The sequence below is a fragment of the Thamnophis elegans genome, chromosome 3, assembly GCF_009769535.1.
Source record: "Thamnophis elegans isolate rThaEle1 chromosome 3, rThaEle1.pri, whole genome shotgun sequence".
Taxonomy (NCBI): Eukaryota; Metazoa; Chordata; class Lepidosauria; order Squamata; family Colubridae; genus Thamnophis; species Thamnophis elegans.
This window is the reverse complement of record NC_045543.1, coordinates 1,440,410-1,462,986: the sequence shown is the minus strand read 5'-3', so window position 1 is coordinate 1,462,986 and position 22,577 is coordinate 1,440,410. Positions and strand designations below refer to the sequence as shown.

Below are 22,577 nucleotides of genomic sequence, written 5' to 3'. Positions count from 1 at the left end.
AACTGGTGTTCCTTGAAACTCTTCCTTTATTTCATGCTGTACAGGGCGGGGCATAACCTTTTCCTAGGGGGTCACAGCAACACTTGTAATAACAACACAAATAATTCATACACCATTCGAAAGCCCATCAAAAACTGAGTTTATTGACACGATTTAATAGTCAGTATGACCACCATTAGCCCTTCGAACAGCATTCAAACGAGGTGGATAAGAACACAACAAATCTTCAAACAGTTCCGTTCGATTTTCCAGATTTTCAACACAGTTTCCAAATTCATTCTCAAAGTTTCAACTGAATATCGATTTTGACCTTGCTCCTGAATCATCAGAGCTTCCACTTCATCCTTAATTATGGCCCCAATGTTCTCTGCCGGATTGAGATCTGGCGAATTTCCCGGCCAGACGTCATTGCCCCAAAATTCGACATTGTTGTTGCTCCAGCATCGCGAGCCTCTCGAAAGGCAATGCATTTTATTCTGTCAATGATCCTTTGTTCTTCCGAATCGAATTTTCCAGCCATTCTTAAAGCAAATTTAACATTTAATAGCTCATTCAATTCAGTTTTTTATGGGCTTTAAAATGAGGTGTCGCGGAAGTTGTAAACTGCTGTCGATCTTGCTGTGACCCCCTAGGAAAAGGTTATGCCCCGCCCTGTACTGTGTAACAAAATAAGGAAGTAGTTTTCTATCAATGATTCGTAGTGATGCATAGCTGATGCTTATCAAGTAAGGCTTTTCCTATTTGTCTTCTGTTGTTATCTAGTGAAATGGCTCTTCTTTCTGCTGCTTGTATACCCATAAAGATAAAGGTTCCCCTCGCACATATGTGCTAGTTGTTTTTGACTAGGGGGCAGTGATCATCTTTGTTTCAAAGCCGAAGAGCCAGCGCTGTCCAAAGATGTCTCTGTGGTCATATGGCCAGCATGACTAAACGCCAAAGGCGCACAGAACGGTTCCCTTCCCACCAAAGTGGTCCCTATTTTTCTACTTGCATTTTTTATGTGCTTTCAAACTGCTAGGTTGGCAGAAGCTGAGACAAGTAACGGGAGCTCACTCTGCTACGCGGCGCTAGGGATTCGAACCACCGAACTGTCGATCTTTCTGATCGACAAGCTCAAACCTTAGTCACATACCCATACAGAAAGGGAAACCATGAGGGGTCCCATGTACTGGAGATGCCTTAATTTCAGCCTCTCTACATGTTCTGATCATCCAGTTGAGCAGTGGAATCCTAGATACGGATGGAAATATTTTACCTAACATAATATCCGTTTCCCCATTTGATTTAGCTAGGCTCAATATTATTTAAATTCTTTACTACATATTGATGGATCTCTGTTCCTGCATTTTTAAGAGAAAAAATGTTTCCAGGGACTGCAGTGATTATTGAAATAGGTGGAACAAGAGGGTTTGATTCACTTCGTGACCCGACAAAAGCGCGCCGACAAAACCGCGTTGCTAAAACCGCGACGTCATCAACGCGCTGACAACAGCGCACAGACAACAGCACGTCGACAGAAGGGTGATTTAAGGGCGATTTAAGTTAAGGTAAGGGTTAGTGTTAGCATTATGTTTAGGGTTAGTGTCAGCGTTACGTTTAGGGTTAGGGTTAGCGTTAGGGTTAGCGTTAGCGTTAGGGTTAGGGTTAGGGTTAGGTTCAGTGCTCATTCATCAGCGCGGTTTAGAACTCGTGGTTTTGTCACCGCGGTTTAGTCAGGCGTGGTTTTGTCGGTCGCCCTTTTGTCGGTGAACCGATTCACTTATAAGTTCAATCATTTAAACTTGTATCTGTACAAAAATTTGTACTATAAATTTCAATAATTTCAGCAGGAGTCTCATCGACCCCAAACACACGGGTCCAAATCCAATTTTTTTGGGGGGGATGTCCATTTCCTGGGTCATGTGACGCTTTATGCTTGGGATATTTTTGTTAGCTTTTTGGATGCATTGTACGTTTTATGAAACAAAGTTGTTCTGCATTACAACTCTCGGCTTCCTGCTGAATAATCTCTTTAATCTTGGTTCCTCTCCTTGTGTTGGCCAAACACCCGCTGACATAATTGGTGTACCTGTGTACCTAATGTTGACTGTACCCTGGTTTGTGTGTTTGTTTTCTCTCTGGGGCTTTCTCTCAGGTCACGGGAAGCCTGTGTTAGCATATTTAGCCGCTGGTAGCCACTTTCTGCCTCTCTCTTGCCATGGGTCTCTTTGGTAAATCACCCACGGAAGGTGCCTCAAGAGTCAGTCCTTCCAGTCAGATTCTTCAGTGCAGTGTTTCTCAACCTTGGCAACTTGAAGATGTCCAGATTCGCTGGCTGGGGAATTCTGGGAGTTGAAGTCCGGACATCTTCAAGTTGCTAAGGTTGAGAAACACTGCTTCAGTGGGTCTCTACTGCCGTGGCACGACAAAACCGGGCTCGACTAAGCCGCGCCCGATTAAACCGCGTAGCTGATGTCATCAACAGGGCGACAACAGCGAGCGCGGAGAAAGAAGGGCGCTTTAAATAGCGCTTTGAAAGCAAGCCGATTCAACTTAAGGTAAGGGTTAGGTTTAGGGTTAGCTTTAGGGTTAGGTTTAGGGTTAGGTTAAGGGTTAGGATTAGGGTTAGGATTAGGGTTAGGTTTAGGGTTAGGATTAGGTTTAGGGTTAGGTTAAGGGTTAGGTTAAGGGTTAGGTTTAGGGTTAGGTTTAGGATTAGGTTTAGGGGGGGTTAGGTTTAGGTTTAGGGGTTAATTTTAGGTTTAGCGTTTACAGCGTGCTTCTGTCTCCACGCTGTTTTCACCCTGTTGATGAAGTCAGCTACGCGGTTTTGTCGAGCGCCCTTTAGTCGAACGCGGTTTTGTGGTGGAACCCTCTACTGCAGCAGCCTTTTGGTGAGCTACACATTCCCTACGAGGATTTTGCAAGGTCTTTTCAGTGGCCTCCCCTAACAATATCAGGACTTTTCCTGGGTCTCCCCTGCTGACCTGCTTCCGGCCTTCCTTCATGCTCTGTCTTTTGATCAGTTCTGCCCTAGTTCTGCTGCTTCATCTTCACTTCGGTTGCTCTGGTCTTCCCACTGCTTTATCACACCTGCTGCAGCTGCTGTAGCTTCAGAGAGGCTTTAGCTGGGCAGCCTTACCCTCCTGGTCTCAGCTGCTTAGCACTGCGGCTCAAAGAAAACCCCTTTCTGGCTGTCTCAATAAGAAACGTCCACGTGTCACTGCAGCCAGCTCCAAACTCCCAAGAAATGCTCCCCAGACCCCCCTCTCACATCTCTCACATCCCTCCTCCACACAGCTGGGCTATAAATCCTTGCTTTTATCTACATAGCTCCATCAGTGTGCTAATTTAAAAGCCACAGGGAAGAGAGAGGCTGCGAGGCATTTCTTTCCGCTGCTGAGCCAGATCCTGCCTTTGACGGACAAGTACAGCAAGCGTGCCATGTCAAAACTGGAATTATTTACTAGTTCAGATCCTAATAGGTACATGTCCCTTACTGCACAGGTAGGCTACATTTATATGTAGGTGTGTGTACGTGTGTGTATCTGTGTGTATGGGTACGCAAAGTCAGACACACAATTTTTATAAGGTGGCGCAGTGGTTAAATGCAACACTGCAGGCTACTTCAGCTGACTGCAGTTCGGCTGTTCAAATCTCACCGGCTCAGGGTTGACTCAGCCTTCCATCCTTCCGAGGTGGGTGAAATGAGGACCCGGATTGTTGTTGGGGGCAATATGCTGACTCTGTAAACCGCTTAGAGAGGGCTGAAAGCCCTATGAAGCGGTATATAAGTCTAACTGCTATTGCTATTGCTAATTGGCATATCATATTTTGAGAGATGTTTGGGGTAGGGGTTTGGCCGATTGAGGAAACCTTGAATTCAAACTAATTCAAGGTTTTAAAACATATTTTCTAATAACAATTTGGCAAACTAGATAGATGTAAAATTTTACTGGATCACGTATGACTCTGAAGTCAGTTCAGAATAAGTCTGGGTTCCATCAAGGAGTTGCCATTCAGCACCCCGAAGAAATTAAGAAACATCCTAAGAGCTGCTTCTAATTTTCTCCTCCCCCGGCGTTGCGATTTTGCATTTTGAAGATTTTATTTTGACTTGGTGAATGCGGTTGTCATGATTTGAATCAAGGATGCAACTCAGCTATAAGACAGCTAATCAAATGGTTTGGTAGCTTATACCGAACGGGGCCTATATTTGAGCTAATTATAAGAGTTGTAAATATAAACAAAGCTAGCGCTTTGTCACTTAGAGTAGTTGTGTTTGGACATTGCCGGTTCTCTGGCAGACAGAAACGTCCTTGTTTCTCTGCTGCATTTTTCTCTGTCAACCCATCTGCAGGTTTTAGTTCTTCCAATATGGCTGGCATCTTCTGGTTGTTTAACTTGAGTCTAAAACAGTGTTTCTCAACCTTGGCGACTTTAAGTCCTGTGGACTTCAACTCCCAGAATTCCCCAGCCAGCAGAGCTATATATATATATATATATATATATATAAAACATGGCACTGTAATAGATTGCTACCCCTCACTACCAGTACCATATATATAAAATCTTCAGACTTGTATAAGTTGCTGGTCTTGGATTAATTAAGAGCCGAGGTGGCGCAGTGGTTAAAGGCAGCACTGCAGGCTACTTCAGCTGACTGCAGTTCTGCAGTTCGGCTGTTCAAATCTCACCGGCTCAGGGTTGACTCAGCCTTCCATCCTTCCGAGGTGGGTAAAATGAGGACCTGGATTGTCGTTGGGGGCGATATATGCCGACTCTGTAAACGGCTTAGAGAGGGCTGAAAGCCCTATGAAGTGGTATATAAGTCTAATTGCTATTGCTATTGCTATTAATTTAAAATCATTATCCTTGTATTTCTTTCTTTCTCCCATTCTTTATTTTCTTCTCTACTAGGCTTCTTCCTTCCTTTTGAAGTGAATGCTTCCTTCATTCAGGTCATTTCCATCTTTTTTATCTTTTGATTTCCTCCCTTCTCTTGTCCCTATTTTACAGACTTAAAAAAAAAAAGTCCCTGCTGATCTGAGGTCCAAAACAAAGACAGTTGCATGGTGTATCTCTGTGAACATGGGGGAAACAAGCAGTCTTGGTGACTCTCCTGCTTTCAAACTTCATGCCACAGTCAAGTAGAAATCCATGTTGTCTCGTTAGAGACATGAGGAGGAGGAGGAGGAGAAGAATATCTTGCATTGACAGGGTTGGACTAGAACCTCAATTCAGAAGAACTGCAAGAGAAACACAAAGACTGTGGATTATATATTTTATCTGGGCATATACTGTAGGGTTTTTTCCCCCCAAAGTGCCAAAAAAAAACCTATTGTAGGCAGACTAGTCATTCAGAGCTATACATTCATCAAACGCTGTCTTAGAAATTGAAATCTTTCACATTGAAGGCTGAAAATTAAGATTCTCTGATGTTATTAGATTATTTGGATTCCTGCTGAGCAGAAAAAAAACTCAGCTATGATTCCAGGGTTTCATTTTTCTATATGTGTCCATAGGGGCATATAATTCTAAAATATTTTTCGAACAATTTGCTCTAGTTTTACTAACAAGTAAGATCCACTATGGTTTATACTGGTATTTAGATAATTTATCCAAATGTACACCCACACCCACTTTTTAAAAAGTTTATTTCTGAAAAACATATACATGCATAAACAGAAATAAACGCCCCTCTAACTAGCCAGCCAGCCAGCCAAAATGCTGTTTACAGTTTAACTGGTAAGAATTCACATACCAGCTTTTACTAGTGCCAGAACTAAGGACAAAATTAAAACAGCTTGCGTGCATTTACAAATGAATCATGCACTAAGTAAACGTAGAAGTAAAATGGGGAGGACTCACGCTATTTACATTTCTTTTCCAAAAACACAAATGTACACAGATGCATTGACACGTTTCTAATGCACAATGCATTCCGAATAAAGAGGTCACTTTCCCATTGACTTCACATATTGCATTAAAACTACACATTGCTTGACCATAGTCTATTGAAAAAGCTGTAAATAGACACTTATAAATTTATTCTTTCAAATATTGCTTTTCTTTCAGAATAATGGAGCTCGATCCAAAATTGAAAAAGACCATAAGCTTTTTACTTTTCATGCCATTTCAATGCCATTCAGACTCATGTAAAAAGAAAATCCAAAATGGCACGGAGAATGTGGAAGCTCCTCGCTGTAACTCCCCCCCCCCCCCAGTATTTGTGGAAAAGCCACATATTTTTAAATATTAATCACAATATTTAGTGAATCTAAAAGTTTTGGAAATCCTCATTTTAAGATCAAGGAACTCAGTGAAAATTACAATAAAATTCTCAGGCGATCCTTTAGAACAGTGTTTCTCAACCTTGGCAACTTGAAGATGTCTGGACTTCAACTCCCAGAATTCCCCAGCCAGCATTCGCTGGCTGGGGAATTCTGGGAGTTGAAATCCAGACATCTTCAAGTTGCCAAGGTTGAGAAACACTGCTTTAGAAGTTGCTACCAGCCCACCATCCGCATCTCCAGCCCAGGTCAACTGGAATTGCTGGGAGCCATAAATGAGCAAGATCTGGTGGGCCTGAGACCCCTCCTCTGATGGAATGTAAACACACCATAGAATAAATAACCTGGCGATTGAGTCTCCTTCCTTGTAAACGAAATTCTAGCTTGCCATGCAGCACATCATGGTATATATTACCAGAATTTCAGTTTTTTTTTCCTGTAATGCTCTCATATAAGAGCACTCGAGTTGCAATGCAAGGAAGTTGTTCTTTGTCTTATAACAAAAATACAGTGGCCTTGATTTTCACAAAAACCTTTAAAAACCATATGTGACAAAGAACGATTCAATAAAATAAGTGACCAGGGGAAAGAAATTATAATTTTGCAAGAACAGATTGAGCACCCCCGGATCTTTCTAATGAGGTGTGTTGCTTGAATTATATTGATTTATCATTTAGTATTCTTTATCAAATTTGAAGCCCTGAAAACTCCATGAACATTTTAAAATTGGAATCGTTTTCATTTTTTAAAAACTTTAAAAGTGGTGACCATTTATCCTAATTGGAATAAAAGTCAGTAGAACTTTCCTTGTAAAATGCCTTTGGAAAATGCTTTCTAACATCAAGTGGAAAATAGAGAAAAATCCACGGTAGTTGGCTTTAATTTGCAAATAATAGTTGGCGGAACTTTTTGTTTAGATGTCCCCAGATTTTTCTTTTTCTTTCACTCCAGTGATGAGTTCAGATCAGAATTATGACTTCAATTCGAAACAAAAATATTTCTCTTCCCTTCATCCAACCTGATATTCTGTGTCTTTTCTTTCATCAAAACTTGTTAAACAGCTAATGAATGCTAATACAGCAATGCTTAAAAGATTGTGTACCCTTCTGAATGTTTAATACTTCTGCATAAGGTAAAGGTTCCCCTTGCACATATGTGCTAATCGTTCCCGACTCTAGGGGGTGGTGCTCATCTCCGTTTCAAAGCCACAGAGCCAGCGCTGTCCGAAGACAACTCCGTAGTCATGTGGCCGGCATGACTAAACACCGAAGGCACACAGAACATTACCTTCCCACCAAAGGTGGTTCCTTGCATTTTTGCATGCTTTCGAACTTGTCCCAGCTTCAGGACAAGTAATGGAAGCTCACTCCATTACGCGGCACTAGGGATTCGAACCTCAGAACTGCCAACCTTTCTGATCGACAAGCTCAGCGTCTTAGCCACTGAGCCACCGCGTCCCCATTGCATAAATATGGCCTAAAATGTCCCCTGTTCTCCACACAATTCCTCAAACCATATAAAGAGAAAGCAGTTAAACAAAAACATTTATATTTGTTCATTTATTTATTGAGAAAAATGATTAAAATCTACGTATTTTTGTATGGGGAAAGTATGTGAATTTCTAAGGTTCTCGGTTCATTGGAAGGAGAGATTAGAGTCGGGGGTTTCAATGAATGGGATGATAAATCAGATCTGAATGTGCGATGTCCTGCTTATTTTCACAAACTGAATTCTGGATATTCGCAATCAAAGTCTGGTCTTCACAACAAAGATATGTGGAAGGGTTTCATGCTAGAACATAGATTTCCCAAGACCTCGGAAAACAATTGTTGGTGCTGGAAAAGGTTACAAAACTTTTTCCAAAGGGTTTGGACTCCCGTCAGGCGGATGGAAGCAGTTCAGTACCGTTTTTATCCTCCCTAGGCATGGTAGGCTGACCAAGATCACATCGAGAGCAAGGTGTGTAATACTTGGAGAATTCTCAAAGAACCCCAGAGTAATATCTAAGGAACTAACATCTCTCTTGTATCGACAAATGTCAGTATTCATGACACCAGGTGAAGGCTGAACAAAAATGGCATGCTTGTTAGGGTTTTGGAAAAAGAACATCGCTGTCTGTCGGTTTGCAAAAAACTACATGGATAAGCCAGAAGGTTATTCGAAGACTGTTTTATGGACAGATGAAATAGACGTTTTTTGACTTGAATGAAAAGCGTTGTGTTTGGTGAAAGTCAGACCCTGCTTCCTAGAACGAGAATGTTATGCCATCTGTGAAAGATGGTGGCGGGAGTATCATAGTTTGTGCCTGATTTGCTGCCTCTGGACTAGGATGGCTTGTCATTTTTGATGGAATTATGAATTCTGAATGGTACCAGCAAATTCTGCAGGAAAATATCAGGGCGTTTATTCACGAACTGAAGCTCTGGAGCAGTGTTTCTCAACCTTAGTGACTTTAAGCCCTGTGGACTTCAACTCCCAGAATCCCCCAGCCAGCATAGCTGGCTGGGGGATTCTGGGAGTTTAAGTCCACAGGGCTTAAAGTCACTAAGGTTGAGAAACACTGTGATAGAGAAAGTGTGTTATGCAATACATCAGTGACCCAAAATAGACAAGTAATAGGACCAAAGAATGGTTGAAACAGAAGAAAGTTAACATTTTGGAATGGCCAAAGTCTTAACCTTAATCCTGTAGAAATGTTGTGGAAGGACATGGACCAGACAGTTCCCGCAAGGAAGCTTCCCAACACCCTTGAGTTAAAATTCATCCAAACTGACATTCAGAACTGATCAACAATTATCAGAATCATTTAATCACAATTCTTGCTGCGGGAGGTGGGGTGGGGGTGGGGGGATACACCAGTTACTGAAAGCAAAGCTACTTTTGCCAGACAAAATATTTAGCCTTGAATTGTTTTCCTCATTAAAAAAAATAAATAACCCTTATAACTAATTTGTTTCATTGGGTTTGTCAAGATTGAACGGCTTTTGCTTCTTTCAAACTTTTAATGCTTTTCAACTTCCCACAGAACTAGAGGGAGGGAAGGGGGGAAATGGGAATAGAAATAGAGAATGCACGCAGAGATCCTGAGAGCTTGGAAGCCATCAAGGTCACCGCTGCAGGTGCTGAAGAAAAAGATGGACTGTTCCCATAACAAAGAAACATTTCATAATTGGACAATTATGTGTGGGGAGAAGGAGAAGTTATTGTTTAACCGGGCAAGCATTTGTGCAGAAAAACTAGAGCTGATTTTTATTTCCTCAGTACCGACATGGTATATCCAGTAAAATTTTACTTTTGGGAATTCAATTCTCCCGAGAGTGTTTCCATGTTTTGGGTTTGCTAATTGGACTGTTGACAGGGTTCTTTTTAGCAATAGCCCTTAAGACTTATATACCGCTTCAGAGTGCTTCACAGCCCTCTAAGCAGTTTACGGAGTCAGCCTATTGCCCCCAACAATCTGGGTCCTCATTTTACCCACCTTGGAAGGATGGAAGGCTGAGTCAACATTGAGCTGGTCAGGATCGAACTCCTGACAGTGGGCAGAGTTAGCAATAGCAATAGAACTTTGACTTATATACCGCTTCACACTGCTCTACAGCCCTCTCTTAAGCGGTTTACAGAGTCAGCCTCTTTCCCCCAACAATCTGGGTCCTCATTTTACCCACCTTGGAAGGATGGAAGGATGGAAGGCTGTGTCAACCATGAGCTGGTCAGGATCGAACTCCTGACAGTGGGCAGAGTTAGCAATAGCAATAGAACTTTGACTTATATACCGCTTCACACTGCTCTACAGCCCTCTCTTAAGCGGTTTACAGAGTCAGCCTCTTTCCCCCAACAATCTGGGTCCTCATTTTACCCACCTTGGAAGGATGGAAGGCTGTGTCAACCGTGAGCTGGTCAGGATCGAACTCCTGACAGTGGGCAGAGTTAGCAATAGCAATAGAACTTTGACTTATATACCGCTTCACACTGCTCTACAGCCCTCTCTTAAGCAGTTTACAGAGTCAGCCTCTTTCCCCCAACAATCTGGGTCCTCATTTTACCCACCTTGGAAGGATGGAAGGCTGAGTCAACATTGAGCTGGTCAGGATCGAACTCCTGATGGCGGACAGAGTTTGCCTACAATACTGCATTCTACCAACTATGGCACCATGGCTCTTTATCTAGTTTTACAGTTTGTGTAACAGATCATGTGTTAGGTCGTTGTTATGCAGAAATATTAAAACACTCAAAAGACTTCACAATTTTTAAAGTATCTTTCCAAGTGAGGATTCTCTGAACTCTTGTCTTCCTTAGAATTAAGGATGACCCTTTAAAACAGATGTTTTGTTTACTTCCATCAGGAAGCATCTACTAAGGCCTTGGGGCCACTTACAGGTCTGAGAAACCTTGAAGATGTCTCCCATCGCTCCTTCAAGACTTTCGTTAAATTGGAATGCAATGTAAATTAAATCCAATTTAGTTTTTAAGTTTGCTCCATCTAAATCCAATTAAATCAAAGCAAGTCTTTATTACGGTCATAGACCAGCACAGCTCCATCTATCTTTTCACTTATAATCCCCAGCCTACCATTCAGATATGACTTTTTGCCTAGAAGAAAATCCAGAAAAATCTGATCTAAATAGGCTGGGATTGCTTCTCCTTCCTGTTTAACATCTTTTCCTAATTTGGGTATTTGCTTACCTCACAGAGTGTTTTTCAAGAGGCGCCAGTGTAAGAATTTTGAGTATAAATCAGAACTGTGATAATCCAGTATCTAACAATGGTCTCTCGACTGAACACTAGATACTATTAATGAATATGGCTATGAATTTTATCCCAATGAGACCTAAACAATGGACCTCTATCACAGTGTTTCTCAACCTTGGCAACTTGAAGATTTCTGGACTTCAACTCCCAGAATTCCCCAGCCAGCATTCGCTGGCTGGGGAATTCTGGGAGTTGAAATCCAGACATCTTCAAGTTGCCAAGGTTGAGAAACACTGCTCTATCATCAAGAGCTTTTCTCCTCCTCACCACTTGATGATTTGACACAGAGGGAAATCAATTTCATTCAGTAGTTCAAGTCTTAACTTAGTAGGAGATATTAGATATAATTATATTATTAGATATAATAGAAGATATTAAGAATAAAAATAAACTTTCAAATGACCACCTTTTTTTTTTTTTGGCAAAGCCACAATGGTTAGTCCTCTTTTTGTACTGAGTGAATTTAGGCTGCCCCATATCTATTGCATAAAGTTATTGCTATGACATTAAGATGGAGTGAGGTGGAGAATCGTATAAGTTATTACCTTTAGTTATGTGGAACGTAAGTGTAATTTAAAGGTTTCAGGTTCAACTTGGCGACAGCATAAATAAATAAATATTTTTTAAAAGAACCTTTAAAATGTTTCTCAACTTCATTTTGCTAACTTAAAATGTGACGGCATGTGCACGTTCTTGCTGTAGAGAATCATGACAAAAGAAGAGGATTACCTATTGTCTTCTTAAATTAAAGGGGTTCCGGAAGTAACATGGGGATATTTTGAACTTCTCTGAGTTACATTGCTGCCTTTTGTGCTTATAGGGTTGCATGGGAACCAATGGGAGATGGGAAAAAGCTGATTTCGCTGGCTGATAATCACCTCCTCCTATGGGATTTGCAAGAAAGTTCAACCAAGGCTGTGGTAAGGAGTGTATCCCAATATTTGACGTATTTGCCTACCTGAATATGTTTGCTATTGAAATAGATTGCTAGCTTTTTTAGACATTATAAGCATTGCCGTGTGTTAGTTCAGGTCTATCAGAAGAGTGATAAATCGTGACCCGTCAAAACCGCGGTCCACAAAAGCGCGATCGACGAAAGCGCGCATTTGACGTCATCACAGCGCGACGAAAAAAATTAAAAATTGAAATAACAATAAAATTAAAGCAAGCCGATTCACATAAAGGTAAGGGTTAGGGTTAGGGTTAGGTTAAGGGTTAGGGTTAGGTTTAGAGCGTTAGGGTTACGTTTAGCGTTACGTTAAAGGTTAGCGTTAGGTTTAGCGTTAGGTTAAGGGTTAGGTTTAGGGTTAGATTTAGGCTTAGGTTAAGGGTTAGGGTTAGGGTTAGGTTTGGGGGGGTTAGGGTAAGGTTTTCGCTTTATTTTTACATTTTTCGATCACAGCGCGATGTTTTCGTCACACTGTGATGACGTCAAATGTGCACTTTCGTCGACCGCGATTTTGTCGTCCGCGGTTTTGTGGTGGAACCGTGATAAATAGCTTCAAGAATTTTGAGATTCTGTTTTTATTGTTGAAAAACTGCATCTTGTTCCTGAACAGCTGTGGAACCTTCATAGATGCAAAGATTTTCCTTGTGAGTGGAAACCTTCTACCCATCCTGAGTCTTTTCTACTGGTTGCCAGTGTTACAAGAGCGTCTTCCATCAATTACTCCCTCTCTCCCTTGCCAACTGTTGGCCGACTCCCCTTCTAGAGTAAAATCTGCTTGCATGCAGTCATCAACATTCTTGTCTGATTGAAGTGTCAGGATGTTACAGACATGCTTCCTCTCCATCCCTCGGGCTCCTCCGCCTCGCCTTGGCTTAAGGTTCTTTGAATGTTAATGAGGCCTTTGCTGTCCCGAGCAGGTTCTTTTGCTCATAATCTCAAAGTTGCCATATTTCTCCTTAATTCCAATCTGTATCAAATATCAGTGTTACCTTTGGGATGTTCTCCAGCCTGTCATAACTCATAGCGCTTAATGGAAAAAGAATTTTTTTGCTGAACCACAAGCTCTTCGGCTTTGGCGTGCACTCCGCTTGGATTCAGTAACAGAAATTGATCACTGGCACATTGCTTTCATTAGCTGTGCAGCTCCTCCAAATTAAAAGATTCAAATTAACTCGTTGTTCACTTCATTTTCAGTTGCCTGGACAATTTCTCCGTAAGTGAAGGCTCTCTGTGTGTTATGCATTAAATGGGGGGGAAAAAGAAAAGGGGAAAAAAAAAAGAATTGCTCCATCTTTGGGGCCCTGGAACGCTGACTTCTGTGCTCAACTGATTATGCAAATTAAGATTATTTCCATACATTCGGCCGTTGTGCATAATTGATGGTTTGCTAATTATGAAGATGGATAATAAAGCCTGTAGATGTGCTTTCTGTGTTTTGATATTCCGTCATGCTCCTCCTGTCCCCAGGTATGAAGCATCACCCAAAGGTTGTTCATTGACACAGACACAAACATTTTTAAAGGAAATTACAAAACTGTGACCGATGTGGAATAATAATTTGGATCCTAACATCCATGACCAAGATCCCCTCACACAATGAACTTTTATGTTTCCACCGTGTTTCGTCACAAATCTTTCATGGAGGTTAAGAATTCTTTATAGCAATTTGGGCTTCGCAGGAACAAGGAATGATGAAATAAGCAAAAGTGAAGAGGAAGAGCAAATCATTGAAAATTATATTTCTTTCCTTGGGTGAAATAAAGAGATTCCTGATTCTACCCAGCAGCGTTCAGTCCAACACCAAATTTCGGGGTTTCAGTGGAATGTCAATGTTCTTTATACATGTCGGGCATTACAAGAGCCGAGGTGGCGCAGTGGTTAGGGTGCAGTACTGCAGGCCACTTCAGCTGACTGTTATCTGCAGTTCAGCGGTTCAAATCTCACCGGCTCAGGGTTGACTCAGCCTTCCATCCTTCCGAGGTGGGTAAAATGAGGACCTGGATTGTTGTTGGGGGCGATATGCTGACTCTGTAAACCGCTTAGAGAGGGCTGAAAGCCCTATGAAGCAGTATATAAGTCTAACTGCTATTGCTATTGCAATTCAGCAGTTCGGCTGTTCAAATCTCACCAGCTCAGGGTTGACTCAGCCTTCCATCCTTCCGAGGTGGGTAAAATGAGGACCCGGATTGTTGTTGGGGGCAATATGCTGACTCTGTAAACCGCTTAGAGAGGCCTGAAAGCCCTATGAAGCGGTATATAAGTCTAACTGCTATTGCTATTGCTATTGCTCCATCTATCTATCTATCTATCTATCTATCTATCTATCTATCTATCTATCTATCTAATCTAATCTAATCTAATCTAATCTAATCTAATCTAATCTATTATCTATCCATCCAAGGCTCAGGGTTGACTCAGCCTTCCATCCTCCCGAGGTGGGTAAAATGAGGACCCGGATTGTTGTTGGGGGCGATATGCTGACTCTGTAAACCGCTTAGAGAGGGCTGAAAGCCCTATGAAGCGGTATATAAGTCTAACTGCTATTGCTATTGCTATTGCTACAACCTGAATATTTAAACTTCAGTCACCTCAGGATTTTCATTTTCAAAATACGTGGATTGAATTTTGAATTGAATTTTTGCTTCATAGTATATGTAACGTGTTAGGATCCACTGAGCAGTATTGTACCAGATCAACTTTTGTTCCGTACTATCATAGATTTTTGTGTCTTGCAGAAGCTGGAGAACATCTTCCCTTCCTATAGCTCTCATGTTAGGCTCATACTTCTGTCTTCTTTCTTTATGGGTATAAAATCCAACGTAGGTTTGAATATTTATATGGCGATACAGATGGGGAGATAGAAGAGCGCAGAGATTAGGAAATAGTTTTTATTTAAAGTGCCCCAGTATTATTTCTGAGGGCATTATGGTTTGTGGTTAATGAACTATTTGGCCTTCCTTATTAACATTCATTCGTGTATTCCATCCCTTACAAAACTAACTTCCTTGATTCATTACAGCCATAATGTCGTGTTTTTCCCATACTCCCACTTTAAGGGAATTTCTAGGTAGCTCTCTTGTCCCTAAACTTCTCTTTTTATTTTGTTTTTGTTTCTTGCCTTAAAATAACATAGCATTTTTTTAAAAAAAAAATAAACTATTGTTTATTTTTAGGATGGTAACTTTGCCTATGTTATGGTAGGCAGCGATAAAATATCTAGTCCAAAGTACTTCAAACAGTGTTTGCTATGTTCAAGTGTGATAATCCTAAACTATCAGCTGTGATCATGGTCACATGATTAAAATTCAGATACTGGGCAACTGACCCATTTTTATGATGGTTGCAGAGTTCTGGTGTTGATACTTTCTGGCAAGCAAAGTCAAAGGGGAACCAGATTCACGTAACCGTGTAACTAGCTAATTTCACAGCTGCAGTGATTCACTTAACAGAAAAGTTGTAAAATAATGCAAAACTCGTTTAACAAATTTTTCATTTAGCAACAGAAATTCCGGACTCAATTGTGGTCGTAAGTCGAGGAGTACCTGTACTGGATTCAACAATACAAAGTGAAGGTCTATATAGACAAGTGTTTCTCAACCGTGGCAACTTGAAGATGTCTGGACTTCAAGTCCCAGAATTCCCCAGCCAGCATTCGCTGGCTGGGGAATTCTGGGACTTGAAGTCCAGACATCTTCAAGTTGCCAAGGTTGAGAAACACTGATATAGACCTTCAATGCATTCTCTGTATGCCCGTATACTTGCATGCACATTATTCGGAATAATACTATGAAACGGTGATGAGTAGAAATGGAAATTATTATTCAATGTTAAGAAGTAAATTTAGTGGTAATTAGCACTGTGGCTTAGATTGCAAATGTTTCAAACATTTTAAATGCTGCAAAATCATATATAAGCCAACTTTTGTAGGGGTGTACAAGAACATGACCTGGAAGGCCGAATGCCCAGGCAAATCTGTTGGAAGATACAAGTATACAGATTTATAATTCCATCTTCTCCTCTTCTGTAAAAGGATACTTGTGGTTTAGGTGCTAGTAAGCGTTAAGACAAAAAGTAATCCAATAATCAAGCTCACAGTGCCTGGCTCCATTGTAGATAATTGTTTCTACCTTCAACATTTTGTCTAATGAATATAATGAGCTAATTATATTTCATAATTCAGGCTTATCATTGGCATTAAAAAATGCTGTGTTAAGGAAGTAGTTTGAGCTACGAATTGGGCATGTGTAATCTCTCACTTTGGAGAGAGAAAACACCAAGAAGGACTGGAAAGTTTTGTGCGGAAGCTTTCTGACCCCACAAAGCAGATTCTGCTAAACAATAATTTAGGGACATCTACTTTCCTCTCTGCCCACTGATGGAATCCCAAATCTGATTCCCACAGTCTAAATAGGTTCTCCACTGAGAAGGGAAATAGATTAGTCCACATCTAATATTTGAATGATTGAGATTAAAACAACAACAACAATATAATCAATTGTTTGAGACCTAAGTTGTTGTGTTTAAAGCATAATTGTCAGAGCTTTTTCACTTCTTAGTCCTGCAGCACTTAACAAAAAGAATAAAGAAAGAAAGAAAAATAAAACAGTATTTCTAAATAGTCCTTTAGAGCAGCTGGAGAATTCTGGGAGTTGAAGTCCACAAGTCTTAAAGTTGCCAAGTTTGGGAACCACTGCTTTAGAGTATGCATACAGTTGTACCGAATAGGCGAACACACGTCCTGCGTGACATGAGTGATGAATGTTAGACTCGAACTGTCATCCAACCTAAAAATAATTCCGTGATTTTGAGATTCACGTCGTTCTGCTTGTTTATTACCTCTTAAGTTGCCGTTGCTGTTATTGCTCAGATTAACCTTGTATTAGAGATGCTGATTTGGGTTGTTTTTTTCGATGCACAGTTGTCAAATTCAGTGACCTTGGAAGGAAAAGGACAGCTGAAGTTCACGTCGGGGAAATGGAGTCCTCATCACAACTGTAGCCAGATTGCCACAGCCAATGACACAGCCATTCGAGGATGGGATATCCGCACTATGAAGTAAGAAGCATGGTTTTCTTTGTGTCCTTGAAACAAAACACCAGTTGGTACCCTGATATTTTTTGGCTAGATCCTTCGGTTTCAATTTTTATAAAAATATGGGCAGCAATAATGGTTACTGTAGTAGCTGTTCCCGTGGCACGACAAAACCGCGGTCCACTAAAGCGCGCCCGATTAAAGCGCGTACCTGACATCATCAGCAGCGCGACAAGTACGACCGCGGAGAAAAAAGGGCGGTTTAAAAAGCGCTTTTAAAGCAAGCCGATTCACGTAAAGGTAAGGGTTAGGTTTAGGTTTAGGGTTAGGTTAAGGGTTAGGGTTAGGTTTAGGTTTAGGGTTAGGTTAAGGGTTAGGGTTAGGTTTAGGGTTACGTTAAGCGTTAGGGTTAGGTTAAGGGTTAGCATTAGGTTAAGGGTTAGGTTTAGGGTTAGGTTAAGGGTTAGGTTTAGGGTTAGGTTAAGGGTTAGGTTTAGGGTTAGGTTAAGGGTTAGGTTTGGGGTTAGGTTTAGGGTTAGGTTTAGGGTTAGGTTTAGGGTTAGGTTAAGGGTTAGGTTTAGGGTTAGGTTTAGGGTTAGGTTTGGGGGGGTTAGGGTAAGGTTTTCGCGTTAATTTTAACTTTACCGCTCACAGCGTGATGTTTTCGTCGCGCTGTGATGACGTCACGTACGCGCTTTCGTCGAGCGCGCTTTAGTCTACCGCGGTTGTGTGGTGGAACCGCTGTTCCAGCTTGAAGGCTTGGCATGGCTGTAATAGCTAACCTATCACATTTTCACCTGCCGTTGCTCTTTTTTAATAACTAACCTGTCGTATGTTCCCCTTATCCTTACATCTAATGAGATGCACCCCTTCCTCTCTGGCGGAAGTAAATAAATAAATCTCCCATGAGATAAAATGAAATAGATTACCCTGAGCGAGTATTTTATAAAATTTGACGTCAGCTGATACGGTTCAGAACAGACCAACACAGCCTTTACCTCTTGGATCTGGATTTAAACATTGGCTGATTCTGATGCCCTGTTTCCTTTTTAAAAGTTCTTCTCCCCCCCCCCACTTTTTTTTTAAATAAAGGAACCCCCCCCCCCCCCTTTCCGTTTCCTATTTGATTTTGATGGTGTAAGATAACACACCAGGCATTTCCATTCCGTTAACAGCCAGCATCTTGGTACACATTTTATTTAAGGTTGGGGTTGCAACATATCACAATTTTGAATGCTAGCAAAGCTAATACTTCAGTGTAAGAAATATAGGGCTGCTTTCCTGGTCGAGTTGTGATTTTGATAAGCAGAGGAGTGATGTTGTGCACATCTGTTGCCATGACAACAGAAGCCTGTGCCAGCTTTTTTTAAGATACAGCTTATCCCCTTAGCACACAGTAATTTATCACTAGCCTTGGAAGACGGATGTCTTGTAATAACTTCTCCTGCCTTAAAGGGGGAGATGCCTTTAAATTCAGTTTTATGTCTCCTGCATGCTCATGGGGAGGAGTGTATTTCCATTGTTCCCAATTATGCTTCTTGATAGGAAACACCCCCCCCCCTTCACACACACATCAGTTCAATTAGAAAATGCTAAAAACCCGTGTTCAAAGTGCTTTGTGTTTTTCAGTCCCTCTCCCTTTTCGTTTTCTGCAAGAGCATGCATAGCCATGCCATGTGCACATGTGCGTTTGGTGGGTCCTTATTAAACTAAATGGTTAGCCAGTCCGTGACATCTTCTTATCTTGCATATTCTCCCCCCCCCCCCTCTGGCTCTGCTGGCAGCCTCTTTAGCAATCGACTAGACTTCCTTTCACCTCTCCTTGTCTTGGGCCACAAGATCTCGAAGAGCGCTTGTGCAAGAGACGGTTTTCCTAGACTCCCAATTCTCCCGTGCTCCAGTGACTTGGAAACAGGCCTTTCCACCACGTTTTCCCCATCTCCCCCGGAAGATTAATTCTGTTTTGCTCTCCAGATAAAGACTGCTCCATGCTCCCAAGCTTTTGTTATTCATGTATTTATTCGTACTGCTTTGCAGTCCTTCATTCAAGCAAACTTAAATGGCTTGCAAAAGCTACATGCCAAATAATATATGTGAAACAAGGACTAAAGGACCATATATCTGTGGGTGTGGATACATACCGACACGTGCCCACACAGAGTTGTGGAAATATATTGAAAGATATTTAACAACAACAATAATGGCAATAAAACCCTCACACACGTTAGCTCAATATTAATTGGCCTCCTCAATTCCTAGATGCTGATTTAGCAAGCTTTCTAAATTTTAAAAATAAAGATGTTGACTTTTTGGGGAGTGGGGGGAGAAATACTCTGGCAGTCTGCCTGGCTGCCGCTGGATGCCTTTCTGTCTGTCTGCTTGTCCATCCATCCATCCCTCTGTCTCTCTATCATCTATCTCTACCTGCCAACCTACCTACCTACCTACCACTTCAGTCAAGGTGATTCCACCAGTATGTAAAATAATAATATCATGAATAATAAAATTAATAACATACAGTCCCTGTTGCTGCAGGGGAGAATGTCCTCCAGAACAACTCCTGAAGTACTGGTAGTCTGTGACAATATCAGGTTATTTCCATACCATCTAAATTTGCAGGTCAGCCTTCAAATTTATACATACTTGGAATAAGTTAGAGTAGGCTAATTTTCCAACCCCAATAATGTAGTGTATGTATTTTTAGATTATCTTTTGGTGATATTTTAGCCTTCACTGCTTTTAATTGGTTTCTGTTGTTAATTGCTTGGGTTTAAAAAATTAATTCATTTTATTGTGGTATGCTTGATTAGATTTGCACGTTGTTAGAATCCTAAAACCATAGAGCTGGAACTCGACAGAATTCACTCCTTCTCAGTGCAAGAATCCAATTAAAATCAGATGGTTAACTAGCCTCTGCTCAATGGAAAGAAGCCCACCTCCTCTTTGACTAACTGCTTCCATTGTTGAGCTCTTCTTGCCGTTAGGAAGTTTTTTTCTAACATTCATGGAAATCAGCGTTACTGTACATTAAATAAGTAATTCCATGTTTTGCATCCTGAAATTAAAAATAATAGTTTTTCTGCCTTTCAAGTATTTGAAGAACGCTATGGTATTCCTTCTCTTCTCAAGGCGATTGTAGCCCTGAGAATTCATATCGATAATGTGACTGATGTTAGTCCTGAATATATATATATATATATAAAGCAGAAGTGGATTGCTGCTGGTTCGGCCCAGATCGGGCAAACAGGTAATGGTGGCGGGAGGCTCTGCCCACCCGCCCGGGCACTTCTGTGCATGCGCAGAAGCGTCATGCGGGAGCGCGCCCGAACCAGTAGTAAAAAAATTGGCAACCCACCTGTTCTGACCCCCCCTTTCTCCGTCCAGGAATGAAAGCCAAAAGCCACGTAACTCAAAAGGTTTCTTTTAATCAGTCCAAGCTCCTGTTGGCTGCAAGCCCAAATAAACAAAGATAATAGCTCCGGCAGAAAGTCCTATAACTCATAACAAAATGCAAACCCGGCTTCTCTTATCTCAAAACCACTTATCCAAGTTGGCTTCTCTCGGGTTGTGAACGCGAACAAGAACCATCACTAGAACAGGAACGGAACGTTGACTTCTGCAACCAGGGCGTGGCACCAGCAGTCTCTTTATACTCAGGCGAGGATCCCAATGAGCAACAGCTGCTCGCAATCATCTCCTGTATTTCCTCCTTTGTCCTTTACGCTGAGTAGACCTAAGCCTGCATGCATCCTGACACAACTCCCAAATGCTTTCAGGAACATTCCCTTTGATCCAATGCTCTGCCGCCACCTGGTAGCCAACCAGTCTCTCCTCGCCCTGCTCGCCCCCCTCCATCTGGCAGGACTAAGACAAATGCGTTCGCTGGCTGGGGAATTCTGGGAGTTGAAGTCCCGGACATCTTCAAGTTGCCAAGGTTGAGAAACACTGCTCTAAGGTCATTTAATCACCTTTTGCGATCTTCTTACAAGTAAAGTCAATGCGGAAGCCAGATTCACTTAACAACTGCCGTGATGGACTCAACTATTGTGGCAGGAAAGGTCATAAAATGGGGCAGAAATTCACTTAACAAATATTTCCTTCAACGACAGAAATCTTTGGTTCAGTTGTGGTTGTAAGTTGAGGACTACATGTATTTAGCCCTCCTTAACGGTTTACGGTTTATTAGGATTTGTATGCCGCCCACTCTCGAGAGACTCAGGGCGGCTTACAGAAAAAACAGGGAGGGGGAACATATAAAAATTAAAAGAACAGACATTAAAATTACACAACATTCATAGCTCAGAATGGGGCTGGATAAATCAACAGCCCCAGGCCTGCCGGAACAGCCAGGTCTTAATCGCTTTGCGGAAGGCTGGAAGGGTAGTAAGGGTCCGGATCTCCACAGGGAGATCATTCCATAGGGCCGCAGCAGCTACAGAGAAGGCCCTCCCCCGGGGAGTCGCCAGCCAACATTGACCGGCAGATGGAATCCGGAGGAGGCCCAACCTGTGCGATCTTGTTGGTCATTGGGAGGTAAGCGGCAGGAGGCGGTCTCTCTGGTAGCCATGTCCTAAACCATGTAGGGCTTTAAATGTAACGACTAACACCTAGCTGTGCTGGCTGGGGGATTCTGGGAATTGAAGTCCACAGGACTCAAAGTCGCCATGGTTGAGAAACACTTGCTTAAAGAATAATAAAAGCAGGATAGTCCTTGCCCTTTGGCTTACAGTTTCAAAAGATCTGAAGCTTCAATTTTTTAAAAACAAATTAAGATTCCTCTTTGTGTCACTTCCTGGCAGAGATTGGATTTCAAGATACTTCAGTAAGAACCCACAAATAATGTTATGGGACGCGAGTTCTTGGAAAGGAACCGATACCCCATGGGTATGTTGGCGATTCTCCCTCTCACCTTTTCCAGCTTCTCTTTCTTCCTTAAAAATAGAGTTAGTCCTCATTATTCACAGATTCCATATTTGCGAATTCACCTCCTTGCTAAAATTTATTTGTGACACCCACCCACCCATATCGATAGTTGTGGTGCTTTCATAGTCCTTCAAAGACATGTGCAGAAGTTCAAGTCACACCCAGTTCCAAGCTGGAGCTCTTCCTTCTTGTTTCAGCTCTCATGCTGAAAACAACTGTCCTGTTTGGTTCCATATTCTCTGATTCAGGGTTTGTGGTGACTTTGTGGAACACAGCTACAAGTAAGTCCTTGACTTACAACCAATCCGTTAGCCACCATTCGAAGTTACACCAGTGCTGGTAAAAGTGACCTGTGACCTGTCCTCACCCTTTCGACCATAGCCCCACAGTCGTATGATCAGAGCTCAAGTGCTTGGCAAGCGGCATGTATTTATAGTGGTTGCAGAGTCCTGGGATAAATGAAATTGCCATTCGTCACTTCCTCGCCTAACGCCCGACAAGCACAGTCGAAGGGGGAATCCAGATTTGCCTAACCTCATGGTTCATTTCATAGCTGCAGAGATTGACAACTGATAAAGCAAGATTGTCAAATTGGTTCAACTCATTTAACAACCACCTTCCTTAGCAGTGAATCAGAATTTTTTTTTTTGAGT

At 41.7% G+C, this 22,577-nt stretch overlaps 1 protein-coding gene across 1 annotated transcript in view; it reads left to right on the top strand.

Moving 5' to 3' along the window:
* Nucleotides 1-22,577, top strand: part of EIPR1 (EARP complex and GARP complex interacting protein 1) — a 76,110-nt gene that overhangs the window by 35,998 nt on the left and 17,535 nt on the right. Inside the window, exons 5-6 of the mRNA XM_032212787.1 lie at nt 11,842-11,941; nt 16,889-17,025. Coding sequence (XP_032068678.1) covers nt 11,842-11,941; nt 16,889-17,025 — 237 coding nt within the window. The remainder of the gene's footprint in view (nt 1-11,841; nt 11,942-16,888; nt 17,026-22,577) is intronic.